At 39.1% G+C, this 23,559-nt stretch overlaps 1 protein-coding gene across 2 annotated transcripts in view; it reads right to left on the bottom strand.

Annotated features, from left to right (window-relative positions):
- kcnh7b (potassium channel, voltage gated eag related subfamily H, member 7b) overlaps nt 1-23,559 on the bottom strand; it is a 64,624-nt gene that overhangs the window by 2,660 nt on the left and 38,405 nt on the right. The window contains exons 7-14 of one of the 2 annotated variants that reach the window (XM_084725208.1): nt 17,121-17,520; nt 15,805-16,004; nt 15,629-15,631; nt 13,215-13,467; nt 8,119-8,324; nt 7,363-7,450; nt 7,029-7,190; nt 3,906-4,062 (exon numbers count right to left, since the gene is read on the bottom strand). In XM_084725208.1, the coding sequence (XP_084581334.1) occupies nt 3,906-4,062; nt 7,029-7,190; nt 7,363-7,450; nt 8,119-8,324; nt 13,215-13,467; nt 15,629-15,631; nt 15,805-16,004; nt 17,121-17,520 (1,469 nt within the window). The remainder of the gene's footprint in view (nt 1-3,905; nt 4,063-7,028; nt 7,191-7,362; nt 7,451-8,118; nt 8,325-13,214; nt 13,468-15,628; nt 15,632-15,804; nt 16,005-17,120; nt 17,521-23,559) is intronic. The other variant, XM_084725209.1, reaches the window with a different exon arrangement.

Raw genomic sequence — 23,559 nt, 5'->3', positions numbered from 1 at the left:
AGCAGTAAAAGCATGGAAGCTAAGTAATACACTCACGTAGGCAATGTCATCAGCTAAACATATTTTGGCCACTTCAAGAAGAGTCCACCTAAAAATGTCAGTATCAGTTTGTGTTTGCTATATTTTTCACTTCTTTAACTTGCTGTCAGGGAAAACACAAAATCTTGCAGAACACGGAAGTTTCTGATCTGCCGCTGCCTCAATCTGTTAGTTTTTTTGTGTTATTGTGTGACTTCAATGTTTTACAAGATTAGCTTGGATACACCAAAGTCACCTCCAGTTGAGCTGGTGAGGAAGAGAAGACCATAGACAATATAATAATTGGTCGACAGAGGGTCTGTGATGTCACCCGTAGGTTTCTGAAGAGCCATTCTGAAGCTCACAGTGTGGTAGCTCTGGCAGTCGCCATCTTGGCAGTGCCTGACTCTGCTAACTCCCAGCTAATCCAAAAGTGGACAAAGAGGTGCAGTGTGAGTGGAGCTGAGGCGGCCAAATGAACAGGCTACCTAGCGGCGAACCATCTGTGATGTCACCCACATGTCACTCACTGTGGGCACTCCCTTAATTATGCATAAATTAATTAATTAATTAATATAAAATGGGCACGTTATATAAAAATTCCTACCCTGTATAGTTGTCATTATTTGAGAATTAGCTATAGAGACCAAAACCATTTTGTACTGAGCTATGAACATGAACATGAGCACCCACCGAGACAGCGGTGGCTTACACCAACAGGAGCTGTTAAGGTAATTTTGAGCTACTCTCACTCACCAGATGTACTCAATGGGTAAAGGCCTGCCATTGGGCGATTGTTTCAGGCAGCGTTGCGCCATTTGCTATCTGCGTTTTTCAAGTCCCCGAGAAACACCGACAACCTCAGAGCTAGCAACCTGCACCCTGAAAATGTCAAATTAGCACCTGGGTCACTAACAGTATGAACGAAATCAAGCTAGCAGCTGTAACTTTTTCTTTGGTGGTGAGTTAACCATTTTAATTATGGGACTCACCTACCAGTGTGCAAATGTTCCACCAAAACCATTGCTGCATCCTGGGCTTAGCGCCACCCAAGACTTGGACTTTTTTTTTTCCCTATAGCAGATCGATAATGTGTAGTGCCACACCTTTCTCCAGAACTGAGCTCTATAGATCTGGCTATTCAAGAACCTTGAGCTGACAGTAGTCTATTGAATAAACTGACCAACTAACTGAGGATAACTAGCCCAACATGGCAGAGATGTTCTTTTGCATGGTTAAGAGCTTAAGAGCTGAGGATGACCATGGTGACAGATGTGTATGTACAGGCAGGGCCTCATGTACGCTACCACAAAACATCTGCCTGAAAAGCCTGAATAGAGGTGTCCTCAGACAGGCCACGCAAGGGTGTGACATCCAATATTATACCATGGACTGAAAGAGAACAGACTGAGACAGACAGACAGGCAGTCACTGTCAAGAGCAGCTGAATCCATAATTCTTACTAGTGTGATGATCTAATGTCTGAAAACACACTAAGCTGTGCTTCACTGAGCACTAGATGGAGCTTGTGCTCCTCAGTAGACAAATGAAGAAATGTTAAAGGCATGGAAGCACAGTCTGCCAGAGTAGTAGACGGAAGACGCTGCTCCTGCTAGGAGTGATAATGAGCTTTGTGTGGGAGGTGTGAATTCAGCGTTTACTGTGGAAATGATTCTATCACACTCATTTGGTCAATCTAATTATGAATAGATTTCATCCAAGCTCTATATTTAGGGCATCAGGCAAAATCGGGTAATGCTGAATAACGTTTTAATTACCTGTGTTCCTTCTATTATACACTGACATTGTTAAAGTTGTTATGTTCCTGGTGTACTCTGCAGCTCTGCTGTGGTGAGGCAGCATTTGTTTACCAGGTTATGACTGATGAGGGATAAAGTAAAAGCACTCACACAGTAGACATTCATTACAGGTGGAGCAAACTGAATTATTCTTGGCTATTTATGAGGATTTGCTGAAGAGAATGCTGCACCAACATTTTTTTTTTTTCGTGTGATATCCTTTCAGACCAGTCAAAGCCACAAAAACACAAAATGACACGGAAGTGCTGCTCATCCTGCAGCCAGCTAGCATTAGGGGGAAAAACAAGGTCAGGTAGAGTGCTGTCAGTGGATAAAATGTCTTATTTGTGCTAAATAAAATGAGCCAGCCTGGTATTTCAGGCTGCTGCCTCTCGTTCTCTGTGATAATTCCAGCTAAAAATACCACCTGCTGTTCATTTGTGTGTCTATTTCAGGTGGCCTGCTGGCTGCAGGTGTGTTGTTAAAACTATGGCCAATGTGGTCCTCTGCTGCAGAAAATAATCAGAATGAAATGCAGTGTTGTCATACTGGAAAGGTAGTTTAAATTACTGTTTAAATCACAGTAAGTTTAGCTAGAGAGAGGCTTTTGTTCCAAATATGTCTCAAGACACACGACTCTGCTAAATGGCACAAACAAACCTTTTGTACTAATCTATTCTCAAGTTTGATATGTTCCGGTTCTGCAGTGGTACATCCTGCTTCCAGTAGATCAAGACGCCCACTCTGAGTCCGACAACAGCTTCTGCCAGCTAGTTGCCTTCCTCCACCTACTCATGTACATTGGCAATTGAACTACACGTCGCCAGTGATCGCGGTGGGAAGTGTAGCTTACTTTTAGCAGTGTGGGAGGTGACAACTTTAAAAAATAAAGCACTTCATAATCATTAAGTCACCAACAGAACATGTAATGGTGGGATAATTAATAAGTATAATCACAAATTTAATTGTGTTACTTCTTCAGCATGTACAAACAAAAACTTCAGAGAATGCCATGTCCTCACGCCTAAAAAGCTTCTGTTTTTTTCAATCCTGCACTTGTCTGAACATCGCCATTTATTTGGTTTGCAATGATTTGTGAAAACGGCCAAAATGTCCTTTACTTTTAGTACGCACACAAGGTGATGGTCACATGTAGCCCTTTTAATTCTAAGTCAGTTTGAAATAAACTTCAGTGGGTTTGAATGACAAACAACAGAGAGTCAGACAGAATGCAGTACATTATATTAATCAACTGTTCCTCCTCCCAGACCTGTATCTATTGGTTTACAAGTCAATTCGGGTAGATACCACAAATGCACCAGCCAATCAAGTCAAAGAATGACTATGGGGGAAAGATATCAGTCGATAAACAAGTTGCCATGTTTTTTTGTTTTCAACAACTAGAGATTGAAGAGTAAACCACGTCAGCGCAGTCAAAGTTTCAACTGTTTCAGCGTCATTCTACAAAGTGATCGTGATTCCATCAAATGCATCTTGGAAGCGGGTCACTGGAGGATGTATTCTCCGCAGGTCTGTGGAGAATACATCTGCATCATATGCCGCATCAAGCTTCACAGAGCAAATCTGATAGAGAATCCGGTCAGTTTTCAAAATAAAAGACCATGTGCAGACCCTTGACCGTAAAAACAGAAAGAAACCATTTAACTACACAGCCTACTTACCCGTGGTGGAACCAAAAAAACAAGGGAAAATAAACTAATCAATAAAATCAAAGCAAGTGAACATAATCAGGCTGGCAAAATGCGTCACTTCTGAAGTGTGGCTGGTGAAGCGTGAAGCTCTGTGGAGGACGGATCAGAACTGTGGCGCAGACGTGATGTGCCCAGTGGATTTAGGGAATTACACTGTGTCCTAACAGCAAGTGTCAGTGAGTGGGCTTCAAAGAAAACCCAGTATGATGCAATTTCAACCAGTGACTTATCAGACATCAGAAGTTATGATGAAAGCAAAAAAGTAAAAACACTTTCTGCGTCTTAAAACAGTGTCATTATAATCATATCCTGGCTTAAAACCCACACATTATGAAGTAATCCATAGTTTATAGATGGCAACTGTAGAACTATGTACCTGTTTAAGTGCTCCTGAAGTTGACCTAAGCGCTGTTCCACCTCTCCATACGTGATTTCGCTGGCAGAATTATCGTCCTCTCTCAGCTCCTGGAACTGTGCTGACTCATCCAGGAAGTCCGTAGGCTTCTTACAGGCCCATTTATCACAGCACAGATCTGGAGAGCCAAAACAACACATATGCTTTACATCCTCACATGTGGGTCAGAACAACGTCATCAGTGAACAAAAAACACCCCGTTAAAATAGAATGTAATTAATCTCTACAGGAGAGCTACGTGTAGGTTCTTTGTTGTAATTTATCAAGCCCCCCCCCACCTTGTACTGGGAGCATTGTTAATGCAATGTTTTCCAGGAGCAAACTAACTCTGTTGTTATCTCTCCTGGGCACACGGTAGTGCTCAGCTTGCAGTCCTGTGATATGTGTTGAGCCTCTTTTGTGGTTTTAAACACAGAGATGGTCACTGTAGTTCTGTGATTACACTATCTGCTGCAGCAGTCTGTGCGGGTGGGTTTGTACCACCACGATGAGCCGTACAGATACGAGGATCCTTGTTGGATGTTGTGTGTGCCTTTACCATACATGGCACTTACCTTTGCCCTCACGTCGCCTTCCTTTCAAATCCTTCCAGCAGTAGAGATTTATAATATTCATCCTGTCACTCAGTTTATTCACCTCCACACCCCCAACTGTCTGTCTTGTACCACTTGGCTTGCCAGTCTTGTCACTGGATGTGTTTTGCCCATTCAAAATCCTATGATTTCCATATCAGGTTATCGGAGTCAGTTATTGTAGAGTATTTTAGACTAGCCAGATTCCTCCAAAGACAGTAAACTATAACTTTGGAATTTCCACTGTCTTTATTCTGTTTCTGTTTTATTGGAGCAACTGAGCTGACAGGTGCATATCAAGCACGCTGGTTTAGCAAGACATTTATTATTGCAAGTGCATGTTGCCACCTTGGAATTATTATAAGGTTCTATCCGTGGTGGTTTTGAGATATTGAGCTTTAAAGTTTTTGCTTTGTTTTGTTTTGTTTTTTCTATAACAGGCCAAATGAAGATAAAACCTTTGTGCCTTTCAATCTTAAGAACTTGTCATGGTTTGGGTTTTCTTGGTTATTTCCTGTTTTATTTTGTAGTTCCAATCTTCCCTCATGTGTTCTGTCTTTGTCCCTTTCCCGCTCTTTTCGATTGCCACTGGTTTCACCTGTCCTGTCCACCTGTGTCTTATTAGTTCTTTGTCTGTTTTGTTCCTATGTTTCTCTGTTTCTTTGTCAGTTCGTTGTTGCCCATGCGTGTCAGCCTGCCGTCTCCTGTTTTGCCCTCTTGTGTTGGACCTTGTATCATTTTTCCTGGACTGTTTTGCCCTCTTGTGGAGGGTCTTTTGTTTCTTTGGACTCTGAATTTGACCCTGCTGTGTTTTAATATGTATTATATATATGTATTATATGTGTTTCTTATATACATTATGTGTCTTATTTTGGGGTAAAGTCCCCATCAAATCAAATGTGGACTACTTAATGAACCTGATGATGCTTCAGTGACACACTTTGATGTTTCACAAAGTTGAGTTGTTGAGTTGTAAGTTTAGACATTCTTGTGAAGGACAGCAGTACAAATCAAAGTTCAGTCTTTCAAATCTTTTTAGATCTTGAGGAGTTTTTTTTTCATAGTTACCATGCTAGCCAGCCAATGCTAGCTTCCCAGTGTTAATCTGTGTTTGTCCAGTATATGTGGATAACTCAGTTTTGACAAAAATGTCTAATAGAATCTTATAATTCCAAGGGGACGATGTGTTTAAACCTTATTAGTCTTATAAAAACAACAACAAGACCTCAGAAATTACAAGAGAATTGAATCACGCCTCTCTTTCATGATGCGTGTGTCATAGTCATGTCTCTGTTGTGTAAAACTAGGTCAGTGGATTGGCTGTTGATGACTTACACAAGGCTGGACACAAAAACATGAACAGCTGTAAAATATGATGCTATGCATTGCAACAGGCATGCAATAAAAACTGCATTTGCCAAGCTTTTATTGTTTGGCCTTAATTGACTGTGTACAATAATTGGATGATAATTATATTAAGCTATTGATGTGTTTCAGCTCAACCATTGCATTGATCTCTTTTTTTCTCCCTAATGTGGACTGGCTAACGTCCCAGTCCTGTGGCACTACTCACTGCTAATCTACACAAACATTAGCACTACATGAAAAAGCAGCCTTTTCATTCATTTGAATTCTGGTGGAGAGGTTCTGAATAGAGCCCACAGAGAGGCCCAGTCCCATCCTAAGACCAACAGGAAGCCAGTTTGACTGGATTACCCTGATATTCTTAACCTAACCTTAACCAATCACATTCCTCGAGGGGAGCCTCACTAGGTCTGGAGAGGTGGAGCTGGAATAGGGTCAAATTTGGCTCTACACTAAGCACTACTTGCACATTTTGTTCACAAACTTGTTAAAAATCCCTCTTAGTGAGCACTTCTCCTTCGCCAAGATGGTCACAATATAAGGACACTCTAAAATTTGCAATTTGATTTTAAAAAAGACATTTATTAGGCTATTTCAGACAGAGCTACAGATACCAATTTATAATCTGAGTGACTGGTTAGAGTTAGGACAAGAAATATGAGGGTAAGCCAGTCAGAGGCAGAGCAGGGTGGATCGTGACTTTGCCCTCTTGGGAAAAAGGTGATATCATAGCCCTTTGTGAAACAGCCATATTTGAGTGCCTGCGAAATGTATTTTTTGGCAAAGGGAAGTGCTCTCTAGTACAGATTTTGAGTTTGTGAATAACATTTCAGAGAAATAAACCTTTGGTGTGCATAAAAGTATTGGATTTTTTTTCTTCAAGTTATGAAAAAGAGAAGCTAAAACTAAAATGTTTATATTTTTTTTACACAGCCCAGACTTGGAACCTGGGAAGATCTCAAACACCATCACATATTTGCTCCAACCACCTAACAGGAGTTGCTATTGTGGAAACAGGGACATGATCACCACTGCCATATACTGTATGAATCTCTAACAACACTTCTTCAAGACTTCTTGCCAAAACATTTCAGATTATAACACTTATAGAACTTATAATTCATCAGTAAAACAAAATATATATCACCTTCAAAAGATGGTCGTCTCTCCAAGTTGTCTCTGACAACAAGATTTGAGTTCAACACTGCGGCATTGGGTGGAGAGGGACCCATTACTTCCGAAGATCTCTTTAGGCACGAGTTAGACTCCCTCTCCCTCCCCATTTCTGTAACCACTTCCTTGTTTTCCCCTGTAGAACAGTAATCAACAGCAGTCAGTGGAATAACACTCTGCGGTATTCCATATGGAATAGATGCTCTCTGGGAGCACCACTCAGTGAACAATAACAAAGAACAAATTTGCAACAATAAAAGATGTGGAAAGAGGCTATATTGGACCTGTGCACATTAGTTTCTACTTACCTTTAGATAGATCTGGTGTGAAAGAAATCCTCCTTTTAGTGCTCTTAGTGGCTTCATCATCTGAGTCACAGTATTGGGAGCTTGAGGGCTGCAACAATGTGAGCATTAGGATCGATTCATTAATACAATTAGACTGAGTAACATCAACAAGGACAAGCTTTTAAACCTGATGAAATCATGGATTGAACTTTAAATTATGTTGTACCAAACTTTAAATCAAATTGAAAATGTGCTGCAGTATTAAATTTAAACTTAGATTTGTGGAGATTCAAGTTTTAAAATGAGTTTTATGTCTCTTTTTTCTTTCACTCCAGTTGATCTGTGAAAACAGTCTGCAAGTTCCTTCCAGACAGTCTCGTTTTTCCGTACCATGCTGTTGTCAGCTTCATTAATTGAGCCAACAAGTTTTTCTCAAAGGAAGAGAAATTACAGCTTCTCTGTTCAGCCACCATGCCTAGACTAGCTAGGCTAACTAACTTTTTTAAACAAACAATGCAATGCTTTGTTAACTTTTTAGCTAACGAGCAAACAATGTAGAGAACAGCAGTTTATATCAATAAATTTAGATTTACTAAACTGACATTAGTTTTTAATTCTGCAACAATTTTAAAACTGCATAATTTAGCTAAACTGTGATTCAAACTAATCTTAGATTAAATTAATCTTAACAAATCAAATCAGTTTTTAAGTATCATTGTGAAAGCCCAAAATTCACTGAACATGTAGGTCCCATGGCACCAGTGTAATATTGTCTACCTTTGCAGATTCATCTCTGAGGTTGAAGGTAAGCTCCAGGTTGTTGAAGAAGTAGTCAGCAAACTCTGGGTACATGTCTATCACCTCCAGCAGATCTTCTCTCTGAATGGTGCTCAGGTCACAGTAACTCAGAGCTCGGACGTCAGCATTGGACTTTCCAGGCTTGGCAAACAGATGGATCATTTCTCCAAAGATGTCATTTTTTCCTGGTATCAACACACACAGAGACAATACATCATCGTGCAAAGTTTACTTGGATAGGAAAAAACATATATATTTATATATTTTCAAAAATAAATGAAAAAAAAAAACATGCTCTGCATAAAATTGATGAAACCATCAGATTTTCAGTCGACTAAATTGTAGTCCTGTGTTCCAGTGTCTGTAGGTGGAAATTCCAAATCAAAGTAGTCCAAAAATGGCTGCCAAACCCTATAAAATCCCTGGTTGAGTTATCTGTTTCTCAAGCTTTGAATACACCATCACATCTCCAACCCAGCGCCCATGTGGTGGACGGATAGCTGATTTCCAATTAAATAAAATAAGGCGTCTAGCCAGTAGCGATGAAAAGGCTATGGCGTCTGACTGGGCAACAGACACCGTCACATGGCCAGGGACAACATCAAAGACCGCGATTACCGGGCTAGGGCTGATTTCCTTGTCACAAAAGTAAGAAAACGTCTCAGTAATAGAAAATCAAAATTGTATCAACATTGGGCATGACCAGGATATGTAATAGAGGGTGGCTGGAAGGGAAAAATGGGAACTTCACCTTCTACAAACAGTCAAATGCGTCACAGAGAAGAATTTATGTCACGATTTCTATGGGGACTTATCTCACTGTTGCTCAGGCTCTCACTAAAGGGCACCAGACGTGTTTGTTTTTGTGGATAATAAAAATCAAACAGCCTCTCTTCTCTGTGTAGATGTTCTCCCAAGGCCCGTGCATCAGTTGTCTTTCTATCTTTGATCCATTATTTACGCCGAGGAATAACTGCTAACTCAAAGCAACTTTGAAGTGCAAGGGAACGAGGGTTAGATTGTGATTGACACACTTGTCGTGTACTTCAAAGGGAAAAAAATTTGTGTGGATAATGGCTAGCACATAATGAAGGCAGTTCTTCAGAAAACTTCGAGGAGGACATGAAATCTACCACAGGTTTAGTTTTCAAACTGGGGGATAAAAGCTGAAATAAGGATTCCTTTTCCAAAAAAAAAAAAAAAAAGGGACTCGGCTGTGATGAAAAATCCCTTTGTTGGTCCCGGGGTCCACTAAATGCCAACACTGTCAGCAGGGGTTCAGGAGAAAGAGATATGATATGTTGGCCGCCAGTGTGCCTTTCACAGCATGCACCGGACACCTTTCTGCTACAGAGGACAGCCTCACACAGAGTGCTGCATCTCTCCCCCACGTACAGCTATCAGCACAAGGATTTAGGCACAGTCATTAGCCTGGATGGCAGCGGAAGGGACTAATTCCTCACCTGTGGAACAATGCTAGTAGCCTCTTTGGGCTCGCTACCATTACAAGAGGAAAATGCTTTAGTGTCATCGCCTGACCGCTGCCTCATTAGAGGCTGGGGCAGATAGGTAGGTGATAACACCACTAAGCAACATTCAGGTTTTCACAATCACAAACAAATTGGAGCCAAATAGTGAGGTGAGGGGGACCTTACTAGGGAAAAATATGAGTGGCAGTCTGTGGCGAGAGATTTTTTTCTAACCTTTTTGAACCTTGTCATGAATTGCACGATGTTTGTCGATTTCAAAAGATAATTTTACAAGTCAGTTTGTTGTAAAACTGTTTAAGTATCAGACTGTGAAGATGATGAAGACTACACACCCAAATGCCTCCAAATGCTAATGCTACGACACCCGTGTGTCTTCGCACAGGGATGTAGTGTAGGGGTGAACAGTAAACCGTTGACATCACCACCACCGGTGCCATCCTTGCCCACAACACAGATTTTGAGGGAGTGTGTAGAGCGCTACGCACTAGGGAATAATATTCTTCATGAAACTGTGACATTTTCTGCCCCTGAGCATAGGCTCACCTTCAGGTAAAACCTCAGCCACAGTGAAAACACAAATTTCAAGGTCAAATTTCTAGCAATACTAAATGCAACAAGGAGATACGTGGATTCCCAGCCTTACCTTACCTTAGTGTGTTATGTGGCGGTATTAATAATTGTTGAGGCAGAAGTATGACATTTTTGTTTATCAGTGTTAGAATGAACATAACCTGCGCAGCAGCTTGAGACTCCCTGCAGCTGCCAAATTTATTTCCTGATCTGTCACTGTTTGACTGAACTGCCTCATAGAGGTGACATTTTACAATTCTTCATATTGTAAACTCATTTTTTTTAAACAAAATTTTCACAGAAAAGTTATTTGTCTCTCGCCATTGACTACCATTCATATTTCTTTAAAGCAAGGTCTCACGGATCACACTTATAAAGGAAGGAACTCGCTTCATACGTTTGAATTGTGTCACGAATTACATATATGATGTTTGTTGATTTAAAAAATAATTTTACAAGTCACAAATGTCAGACTTTGTGGTAGGTTTGTCATTTTTCTGATCAGTTTGGTTTTCATGAGTTATTTGATGCTTTAAGAAGACCTGCTCATGATGGAGTTGGCCGGCTGTGTGGGTGGCAACTAGAATGATGTCACCAGCTCCAGATGTCAGCTTATGTTTTATTTTTTTGTACGGTGGAAGGAAGTGGAGACGCAGCGTCCATATTTATTTATGTCAATGGTGATAACACACTCAGGTTTTCACAAACAGATCAGAGCGAAATGGTGCTGATGGAGCGTTATGTTGTATCCAATACAAATAGGCTGATCTATGAGATCAGTGACTCTTCCAGTGTGTTGGTTAATAATGGGTTTTGTGTGATGCAGCAGCTTTTGCTAAGCTTAAACCCCATTCTGTCAGGTGCAGCTTTGGAGAGCATTCATCTCGTGAATAATGGCGAGTTTAATCCAGGCTTGGCCTGTAGCACCTGGTTGTGGTTTCACCCGTGAAGAAAAAGATAAATACTCATTATTCTAATATGAGTAATGAGTACTCTGTATCACTATATTACTAAGGAAAAATATTATTAATAAATTTAAAGCTGGCAATTGTTTTTCGTCAATTTAGTCTTTTACTGCCCTTTTTCATAATCTCTATTTTGCAGCTTTAACTCATTTCCCTGTGCTGTCAGGAAAATGGCAGCTTTTTTACCGTGTTCTTTGAAAGTGCCAAACAACCTTTCATGGAGCCACTTAATAGAAATGTCAGAGTCTCAAACCTGCCACACGAACAGGCCTGTTGCCCAGAGGACAGAAATTGGGGGGGCGGCACGCACACCTTGCCATTCTTGTCAAAATGTGTGAACATGATGTGGTTCAGCTGCTGTAATGACTTGAAAATTATTCACGTAAGGACTCACATTATAACAGTTAATTCTTTGATGCGCACACAACTCATGCTGAGGTTCCTTGTAAGTATCACTGTGTTAAAATAATGTGTGTCCACCGGGAAAGTGCACTGCTGCATATCCTTTCCTGAGCTTGATATTTGAAAATATCAAGCATCCAGGGCAAAGTAGGAGGTTAGCTCAATCAATTATTCACGTTTCAATCAATCACAACAAACTACATAATTAATACAGTTCATAAAAAGTCAATAGTGGAAACCCATGTGTGTATTAAAGGTAGATTCTGTGTTTTCTAGCTAGTTTCTAACATCTTTAAACACATTTTCATTCAAAATGTGAAAATTGACATTTTAAATTCATGATATACCTTGAATTCATATGTGGGTATTCGTGTGACCATTGTGTAACTATACAATGGGAGTCTTGCATAAATCCTCTCAGGTTGTCTCCTTGCCTAAGTGTTTAGACAAACTGGTATGTTCAGACCGCTGCCAACACAGCATCAAGTGCCGGAAGGCAGCGACATGAAGCCAGAAACTGACATCTGACCCTTGTCGTCGTGTTAAGGGCGCGACTAGTGACGGTGAATAAAAATGGACGACACCTCTTTCTTCTACTGTACAAAAATTAAGCTGAAATGTCCCAGATACAAGCACTGCCATGCAAGATGCCTGGGCTTCACTTATGGGGAGCTGCGATCCTGTCTACCTCTAATACATGTCCTTGGGTCTAACGCACTAAAAATCAACGCTGAACTGGCCTCAGATTTTCTCAGCACCCAGCGACAATGTAGCTGGACACATCTAACCATTTTGTAGCTATGTCAGTTAGATTAAGTTAAAGTTAAATCTATATTCTTTTTTGTTTTCTCTGTTCTGAAAAAAATGTTTTTGGTATCTTCTTCTCCTTTTCAGTCACCATAAATTCAGCATTTGTCTCATGTTTCACAAATTATTTCACTTTTAGGGGACTGTTATGGGTCCCTTAAAATGTTCTGTGGAAAATGGTCACCGAAGCCCTTCTAGCAACACAAAAGGGAATACTAAAGTAGCTAAGAGCAAATACTTAGAGATTAAAGGGTTTTCTCTTAAATCACCCCAAGGAAATCCTCTCAGCTCATTTCTTCCTAAGGTACCTTTCAATTAAAATTTAAGGGAAACCTTTGCCTAAGTGGATTTATGCAATACAGAACTACAGCATATTAATAGCACTGACATCAGATTTGCATATGAAAACTTACAAAACTAACACTGGGGTCAGAATAAAATGACTCTGAAGCAGCATTTTCCTTTTTCTGAGATCAGTACAAGGGTTTTGTATTTGTCTCAACAGATTTGATGCTGACATTCAACACACAATCAGGTGAGAGATCTTCTGCACAATAGGGAGGTGACTTTTAGAGTTGTTCACACCTCGTGGTGATAGGTGCAGGTTCTGAGAATAGAGAATAGAGAGACTGCCACTACATCCATGATAGGGATGAGGGACACCGGCAAAAGGTCAAGCAAAAAACAATCTATCTTAACTCAACGGAGATCGAAACAGCTCTACCTGCAGTATGACAACTTCAGCTTTCAGTAACAATAACAGTCTCTTAACTAATTCATCACCCACTACGCAGGTTGGCAATTATGATACTTCATGTAATCAACAAGGGATTGTATTTACCCAGGATGGCAACCACGATGTCATCTTTCAGGATCTCAATAGAGCCGCGGGACAGAAAGTAGAGAGCGGTGATCACGTCGCCACTGTGGACCAGAGTGTCTCCTGGAGGGGCGTGAGTGGTTTTGAAGTGCATTGCCAAGGCCCTCAGGCAGCCTTTGGTGGCTCCTTGGAACGCTTTGCAGTTGTGAAGAAGATTCCTGTTGAGGTGAAGGCAGATATCTGCCTGCAGGCACTCAGGAAAACCTTTTAACACCTGTGATGCAGACAAAAATATGTGAGTAAACTTCCGCAAGTATTGTTTTGAGACCTTCAAATGGATGCATTTAGATAATTGTTCTGCGACCTGGTGAAAGCTGTGAGCAGCCAAAGATCAATGCACTTTTTCTAAGAGAAGTTATTGAGCTTGACAGTAGCACAGAGATGAGAACATGACATGATGGGAACAAACTCGCTACAGACTTATACGCTTGGTTGCACCAACAAGGATTAATTTTTAAGCCTGATTAAATTATGGTTTGACTTTAATTTATTTTGCAACTAGCTTACAATTAAAACTGAGTTTAGTCTCTACTCTAAACCTAAATTAAATTTAATTCTGTTGCACCAAAACTTGGCAGGTTTCTTATTTACAAACATTACAAGATGTGTACGCATTCAGGAAGCAAAACAGCTTTGGTAGCTGTCACAACGTACGTTTTGCATGATTTTTTAAGTCCTTGTTGACTCAATCATCATATGACATTTCTGAGTTTCATTCATAGTAATATATTGTGTAAAATGTTAGCTAACAGTAGTTGACTATCAGTATAGTCATCAGGTGAATGAATTAACATTTTTTAAACACTGTAGCTAATGTTTTAGTAATTTGAAGAAGAATATGACATTTTGTTAAGAAATACAAGGATCTGAAGCAGTCCCCCCCCCCCCCTTTTTCATACTTACGACAGCACTCTATTTATTACTAGCACTAATTATTTGTTTAAATTTGGGTAAGCAGGCAACTCGGATTACGCTTATTTAAATTTAAGATTAAGCTCTATTTAATTTCAGTTTACATCAAAAACTTGGATTTACCAAACAGAGATTAGTTTTTAGTTGTACAACAGACCTCTTCTTAATTTTAAGTATGGGTGTACTCATTTTAAACCTAGTTTTGATAAACTCTGATAAGAACTAATCTTGGATTAAATCTTTGTTGGTGAAGCCCAGTCACAGACTATAAAACGTGTGCGTATACAACATATCTTTAGTGTATAGTAAGAAAAAGTGCAATAAGGTAAGACACTATGATGTTTCTTGAATAAGAAGCATTCATATAAATGATATCGAGATGTAACAGCTGCTGATTTTGTGGGACTTTCATAACAAATGTAGAATGTAAAAATAACTGCCACCTGGATTTATGTAACCGCCCCCCTGAGCTAAACACACAGTACAGTGCCTGCTCAGTTTTGGCTTCGTCTCTTCCTTTTCTTGAACTGCTCACAAATAATATCAAAGTGAGAAGAAAGTGTATTTGTGATTAATGCAAGCAACACAGACAGCACCATTTTTATGCCCTAAATCCATTCGTTTGTAGAAGCCAAGGATTAAACCCAGACTTTTGATGTACGTAGGGAAAGAATTGACTGCAAGCATTATTATTTTTACATAACTTGTTAAAGTAGAAAAACAGACTTCTCTGACCAGCCACCACATTTAATAATCACTACATTTATGCTCTGTTCCACTCATTTCAATTGTGTATGAGATGCTGCATGGTTATGTCATGTCATCATTATAAGATTCAAACTAATTAAATCTAAATCTAAATCTAAATCTAAATCACAGTGATGGATGAGGAGCTAATTTTTTAGGAATGTTTGAATTAATAAGTGCACATTTAATCTTTGGTTATTGCCTTAAAGGCCTAAACCACTGTTTCTTGAATTGATGAGAAATTGAGAGGGCGGTTCTTCCAAAATCTCTAATATTACCTGGGAATGAAATCCTGCTGTAAACCATCCACTGTCACAATCTCAAACTTAAGACAATTAGTATATATTTACATATAAGTAATAAATAAACAAAACACACATATTAACTCATTTTTGGTAGGGAATATAATTTGTTGACTGCCGAAATGTTGTTTCTGGTAAAATTATTGCAAATGAAATTTCAGATTGAATTAGAATTAGATTAAATCCAGCAATAGTTGTGCAATTTTCAGTGCATTCTGGTAGTTTTATACTCACATTCTTTGCTCTTAAATATTACTTCTTTGCTTAAAGATAGAAAACTGTGCTTTAACAATGAGATAAATTAACTCAGAAATCATACATAAGTGGTTGACATTGTCAGGATAATGGTGTTATTATTTTAAACAGTGCTCAAAATTTAGCCATGGAAATGATGAGAAATAAAAATATATGTACCTCCTGCTCTTACCAATGTAGAGATGTTAGTCCAGGTGAAAAGCAGACAAGAGAAAGAAAGCTCTTTTTAGAGTCTTGCAGATACGTTATTTCAAAAATTATTTAGTTAATTCTGTTGGATATCCCACCCCAGTTACAGTAGCAGAGAGACGATGGCGGCGAGGCTTTTTATTTACCGTGTTCATGTCGATGCCGTTGGTGTAGGTCCAGGAGTGTTGGAAGTACTCCTCCAGCCTTTGCCTCAGCGGGTTGGGAATCTGGTGGAAGCGTATGAACTCCTTGACCCGTAACATTTGAGCGTGATAGCGGGCCGTACCCGAGTACAACCTCTGGATGATGGCGGAGACGTTTCCAAAAATACTGGCATACATGAGGGCTGAAGTGGAGACAATGATCAATAAAACATGTGAGCTACATTCGACAGACAGCTTCGCATGTTTACTGGCTTTTCACACAGAGACGCACTGTTAAAGGGTTAGTTCAGATTATTCGATGTGGGGTTGTATGACGTACTTATCGACTGTGGTTTGTAGATGTTATGTTGTTGATTGTAGTTATGTAGTTATGTAAACATAACCATAACAACTAGGTCTCTGACAAAAAAAGTCTTTTATTTTTAATTCTTCCTTTACTCAACAACTTGACATTGATTGACACGCCCCACTTTTGAAAAGCAGAGAGGAGCACCAGCACGATGGCTGAACAATTTACTGCTGTGGACAATGACACCAGCTAGACGTATTTTAGCCAGTTAAAAAGGGTCCTCCTAAAAATATCCTCTCTCTCTAACCCCTTTCCTGACATATCTTCAGCTGTCCCTATCAAAACAAAGGTAAAAGCCCCCAAAAATTATCTTAAAAAAAAAAAAAAGTCTCATCTTTTTACCTTGGGGTCCTTTTCCGACAGGAAACCACCATTATATAAGCCAGATGTCGCTCTCTCTTTTTTGGCAAAATCAATAATTTTACCTCAAAGAACACAAGGGTTGCTGGTCTACACGTGCCACAATCTGTTTGATTGTTTGTGTTACTGTGTGATTTCGGTAAGTCACACAAGTCACACAACACAAACTAACTGATCAAGGCAGTGGGTAAACTTGTGTGTTCTGCGAGGTAAACTGACTGTTGACTGATTCTGCCGATGGAGTCTGGTTGAGCAAGAGACAGCGATACCTCACTTACATAATGGCAGTCTCCCAGCAGTTCCATGCTGGTACTCCTTTCCGCTTCTTCTAATCAGCTGGCATGCTGACTAACATCTACTGTCAGTAACACACTGACTATTTTTAAGTACGTCATACAACCCCACTTCAAATAATCCGAACTATCCCTTTAACTTGAATGAACACTGCTATAAACACAGACAAACTGTTGTCGAGGATCTGATCAAAAGAAGTGTATGCCTTAAACCATTTCAAGGGCTTTTCTGGATAAAAGCAAAATAACAAGAATGAATGAACTGAAAGAAAATAAATACACCCTAGCATACTCACAGCCAATCAACATGACACAGATGGAGAAGATCTTCTCTGAGTTGGTGTTTGGGGAAACATTTCCAAAGCCCACACTGGTCAGACTGCTGAAGGTGAAGTAAAGTGCTGTGACATACTTGTCCTTGATAGAGGGACCAGACGTAGGATCGCTGTAGTTGTATCTCTTTCCTATGGACACGCCCAGATTGTCCAACCAGCCAATCTTGTGCTCCAGGTAGGGCTTCTCCACATTGCCGATGGCGTACCATATGCAGGCGAGCCAGTGGGCAATGAGGGCGAAGATGCACATGAGCAGCATAAGGACCGCAGCACCATACTCAGAGTAGCGGTCCAGCTTCCTGGCTACACGCACCAATCGCAGGAGCCTAGCTGTCTTCAACAGGCCGATCAGAGTGGTAGTCTGAACAAAATGTACAGCAGTAGATTGAATGTTAGTATATCAGACTAACAGTACTGTGACAATACTATTTTACTATTAAAAATGTACTGTGAAATAAACCCTGACAGAGTTATACAAATCTCTGAAGGGGTTTATTGTGCAATAATGACCCGCTTCAATTAAGGATTCATTTAAGAATAGTTTTTTTGATATATTGTTGGGTATAGCAGAGCATAGAATTCTGTAATTGACCAATCACAATTGAGTATTTAACATAGTTGCGTGATAAAACACAACAACTTGCATATTATTTCAATATTGGACATTTTTCCTGCAATTCTCTCATTAAATGGAAACTATAATGCTAATTTACGGCTCTGAAAATATTTTCTGTTCTTCCCTGTGATGTCCTCCAGCTGCTCGGCCTCAGCTTTCTGTGATTTATGCTACAGTGACTTCTGATTGCCAGACAAGTTTTACATGTTGTTAGTGGCCAATTTAGCCCCTAAGTGGCTAGTTAGGTTCTGAAAGACTACAGAACCCTGAGAGCTTCTGAACACCATCTTAGCATGGAAAATAGTGATATGAGCCACTGATTAATTTGTTATTTATCAGACCACAAATGAGGCATGGATTAACTTGGAAAATGATAGAAGCAGCCGGAGCAGAGTGTTTCTGTGGGCTGATTACTGTGCACAAGCACGCAACTTCATAATGATTCATAATCACTGAGTTTCGTGAAACTGCATCATATGTTATGAATGAAATATTTCCCTATTTTTCTTCTGATCCTCCGGCTGCTCTGCCTTAACTTTTGGTTACAGAGTTTGGTAATGCACAAAGTTGAACTTGTTGTTAGACACTGGTGGAGCACACGGCTAACTAGCTGTAGCAGTTAGCTACTTTAGCAACCAGTAAAGACACCTATCCAACAGAAACTCTGAAAGTCACTCACAGTTGAGCAGCAGCAGGACATCAGAGGGAAAACAAGAACAGAATAAGACATACTGAACACAAACATAATCCTGAGCAGAGCAGTCGAGCGAAGAAAGCATCGGTGGGTGAGTGTTCTGTGTTGTGCCAATGTCAGCCGTTGATGAACAAACATTGAAAATGGTGCATTCTGAATGTTTTGCTCAAAGGAATTACTTATGTTTACATCTTGGCCATGTTCAAAATTAACCTCCAACATTTTAACTTTGTATATATGCCAGAAGATGAGGAAAAGCATAATAGGTCCCCTTTAAGAAACAATCTTATCTACTATGGGTCGTGTGCTTTGACATGTTCTGTTTGTTAACAACAAGTCTAAAGTTGTGACAAATCACGAGAGTCACTTCACAAACTGAGGTAATGACTGCACTGTGGCAACTCCTCACAATTATTTGGTCAAAGGCAAATGAACACAGAAGTGAAGACAGCAGAAGCCCGCAGATAAATCCTCATTTATTCAACAGCGAACAGGCAGCAACACTCACTCAGTGGGTCCTTGGGAGTTTGTTGCTGCTTCTGTGTCCTCAAGAAGGGTTTAAGCAACACTAACCGCCATTCCCATTAGCACCGTCATTTATCTACCTGACAATTACTGAGTGACCTTTGAAAATGAAGTTAATGTCTGCACACGAGAGAGACTCTCCTTTCTAACCACTCAGTTAGTGTTGTATTTAATCTTGAGTTTCTTCAGACAAATGAAAAACAAAACCTATTTGGCATTTTCCTCATTCTGTTTCTTTACTGAATGAAGTTTAAATGATAATTTGACTATTTTTGAATCCAGTGGGTTCATTTTGGACAGACTAATGTTTCCACAGCTGTTTCAAACTGGGATCTTCTTTAAATGATGTGTTGAAAAAGTGCCACCAACTCTTCCTTCAGTTCTGCTTTACTGACCCTATGTCACTTGGTTACAATGGTGTCATTAGCAGGAAATCAGCACCAATAAAACCTGATTGAGAGCATGGTTTGCAACCTTTTTGTCAGCATGACATACGGTATCTGACTATACTGTGAGCTTTGTGCTTTCTTCCACAACTTTTATGAGACGGCTGCTGAAATGGGTTTGAACACAATTACATTAAGTAAAATGCATTTATTAACTAGAGCTGTTTGCTAATGTTACTGTGTACTTTATCTGGTTAATGTTTGCTTTGCTGATGCCAAAATTGCTGAATATCTTTCCAGGGTTGGTAACCTTTGCTATCAGAAGAGTCATTTTTGGCTGGAGCCACAAATATTAAATTCTCTATCTTCCTCGGAAACTTTTTTTTTTCTTCTCTGGGATTTAGCATCCACAGCTAGACTATGGCGACTCAAGACCAGCCACGGGCAAAATTCAGAGGAAAAGGCACTGAGCTGTGGATGTAAATTATGATGCAAATTTTAGTTAACAAAATATTAAAACCTTTATTTAAATTTGGTGTATAGGCTACACGTTTTTAGAACTGGAAAATATAAGAATCACTTTAGGCCTCCAACAATGAGAAATGAAAATGTTACTTACTTGCTTATATATATATATATTTTTATCAAAGCCACAGGGAGCCACTGGAGCGGGGCAAAAGAGCTGCATGTGGCTCTGTAGCCGCAGGTTGCTGACCCCCCTATCTAGGCTAAACATAACCATAACAACTAAATCTTTTATCTTTAATTCTTCGTTTACTGGACAACTTGCTGTACATCCAAAGGCATTTTATTCTGTTTTCTTCAGGGGTTAACGGTAAGAGTGATGGGGGGATTACAGTTCTTCTTTTCCTTTTCTTTTTCCCCAAACTCTTTAAATAATAATGAGGTATGGTAAGCTGTTTGTTATTGAAATGGCATCACCGCAAGACAGAGTAGATGGCGGCTTTTGGAAAACTTCGCTGAGGACTCCAGCTCCATCACCTTCCAGCTCAAAGACTTTTGTATTAAACCAACTCTTTTATTTCAGGATCCATCCAACATCAATCTCAACTGAACTGAATAAACAAGATGAAGCTGGCGAGATCAACGCTGACAGGGCTTGGTAACTGCGAGTCTGCTACTCGGTAAGCTAACCCACATTCCAGTGGTTTCTCTGTTCCTGAAAACCAGTCTAGTTTTCCCTCTTCTGCACACTCCAGATTAGGGCTAGTTTTGGATAAGTAAAACCTCTAAACTTGACTAGTCTGTAACAGTTAACAGTCTGTTGCTTTGCAAGTCCACTGGCCACTAACTGGGCCAGTTATTTTATATATTAGAAACTCTAAGATGCCTGAGAGTGTAAGTACTTTTGTCGTTTGGTACATTAGCCCTTAATTTGAATTTAAAGGTCCACACTGATATAAATAATATGTGCACACATTATTGCAAAATTTAATGGAAATCAGTATTATGTGTGCTTTTCAACTTTATCATAATATTGGCCTGCTTTCCTGCAGGGTTTAGAAATATCTCTCATCTAACAACGCCAGAAAAGAAAAAGAATAATTAGAAAACCTAAACATGAAATATTAACAACAAAATATTAAATTCGGCCTTTAAAATGTCATATTGGTTCAACCTACAAGCACACTGCACTTTACAATCTAATAAAAGTTCAATTAAGTCTTAAATGTACCTGCACAAGCAATTATGTAACACAGCTGCACAGCACTACAATCCCTCTCCCTCCCCTCTCTCGCTCTCTGTTCCTCTCTAATGGGAATTCTGTCTAAACATTTAGGGGGTTCATGTTAGGACAAAGCACTCAACTTCTTTTCCACCGCATTCACAGTGAAACAGCTTGAAATAAATCTTGTTGTTTTTTAAATTCTATAATAATAATTATTATTTTTATTAACAAAGCACTGCATGGTGCTGATTTTGCATAATGCCTCTCACAGTATGTTCAGTCTGCTGGCATGACTCAGTGGTTTTGAAAGCAACAAGACATTGATTGAAATCTATTTCAAATATATTCCGCGCTCTAATCAAAAGGTTTACTTAAGCGCTTGTAGGTTAAAACCGTCTTATTAAGCTGCTAAATTAAATGAGCCTTGTGAAAACCATCTGCCACTGTCTCAGTTGCTTATATTTTCTGAATGAGAATGCAGTTGAGCAGGACTTTGCATGTTCAGCCTGAAAATTATGAACATGCAAAGCTGGAAAACTATGAATGCAAGCAGTGTACCAGCATGTTATCACGGTATGTGACGTCCTGCAGACAGGACACTTCACCCCCAAATCAAAAATACACATTTTCCCCTGGCCTGTAGTGCTGTTTAACCATCTAGATTTTTTTTGTGTCAGTTGCAGAGCTCAGGAGAGATATGCTGTAGAGATGTCTCCCTCCTCTACAAATGGGGCTAAATGGCACTTGGCTTGTGGTGCTCGAAGCAACAAAAAAAAATCAAAACCATTGACTCTTTCCAAAAAGATAATCCACAGACCTTGTTGTGAGCAGGTCCATGCAGAAATTATTTTCTTTCTAGTAGAAAGAAAGTACTTCTGGCAGTCAGAGTGTAGTTCTGTCAGAAAGAAAGTAGTTCTAACATGTAACTGCTCGCAATAAGGTCTGTGAATTGTCTGTGAGTAACCTGGTCATGATTTTGGGAAAGAGACACTGGTTTTAAATTGTTCAAATGTACTTTTTTGTTGCTTGGAGCACCACAAGAGAAACGAAGGCAGGGAAGGTGGACTTTAAGACGTCCCTTTAGGTTAATTTTTGAAATGGAAATGGTTCGTAATTGTGTCAAATAGTCACGGTTTGCGGTGATTTGCCTGAGCTAAAAAATAATAAGCTTTGCAAGTAAAGGGTGTCACGATTCTCCAAATCCCTAATTTTGATTTAACTTGAGACTTTCATGTCATGTTTCAAACTGATTTTTCAATTTTAGCACAGATGGTTAGATTATTGAGTCTTGATTTGTAAAGATCAACAGATCATTGGTTTTATGCCCTGTAATTTACATTTACATGAAATTCTTCTATAAAAACAAGTCAGGTGTGATACTGAATGTGAATGCTTAATGCTCATTATTATAACCATTATTATGAAATGATAAATTGAAATTTGATTACATTTTAGTTAATAGGTAGTTCACTGTTAACACACAATGAATTAATAATCCTGTTTATTATTTATTAATAATGGCTTAATATGTATTTTATTGTGAATTTTTAATATATTTCAATATTTAAGATAATTAATTTATGAATTTGCATTTTGTATCACAGCTGATAAGAGATCATCACAATTGACTATTATAAAGCTGCAACTACTGATTCTAATACCTTATGTACTTAGTAACTTATGTACTTTACATTACACTACACTATGTCACATTATGTTACATTACATATGCGAACTTATGTAACACACTTTACCCCCATTTAATGACCTTTCTGTAAATCTACCCACGTAGTTTTCTGCCTTTATTTTGAAAGTCTTGTCTAGTTTAGGAGTGAAAACATGTTGTCTATAAACATAATCTGGATGATTATTGTAAAGTTGCAACTGATGTTTAGAATACTTTGTAAATAGGACTGGGTATCTTTTAAAAAGTGACGACATCAGTACCTTTCAAATGGTACCGATACCAAAAGTAATATTAGAGCAGTGTTTCCCAACCCTGGTCCTCAGGGCTCACTGCCCTGCATGTTTTAGATGTTTCCCTGCTCCAACGCTCTGGATTCAAATGATCAGCTCATCATCAAGCCTCTGCAGAAGCCTGATAACAACCAGGGCCCCGTTTCCCAGAGCCTTCGTAGCGCTACGTGCGTCCTAAGTTGTATTTTAAGGTCGCCCGGGTTGTTTCCCAGAGTTCATCATCATGTAAAAACATTTGTACAGTTTTTCCTGAAATAATCCCTTCACATTTTATGCATTTATTTTATATATATATAAATATATTATATATATATATATATTGCCATATTTTTGCACATTTTGGCGGCAAAACCATATGTCATTTATTTCAAGATCTGGGTAAAAATAAATGGTTAATAACTGGTTAATGGTTAATAAATGATTTATTAAGCATATGTAAACATTATTTGCATATTTGTTAAAAGTAAAAGAATGATTAAGTAAAGTTTAATTAACTTTCGATGTGCCATTTA

Source organism: Lutjanus erythropterus, chromosome 8, assembly GCF_056507025.1.
Source record: "Lutjanus erythropterus isolate fLutEry1 chromosome 8, fLutEry1.hap2, whole genome shotgun sequence".
Taxonomy (NCBI): domain Eukaryota; kingdom Metazoa; phylum Chordata; class Actinopteri; order Lutjaniformes; family Lutjanidae; genus Lutjanus; species Lutjanus erythropterus.
This window is presented reverse-complemented; position numbering and strand designations above follow the sequence as displayed.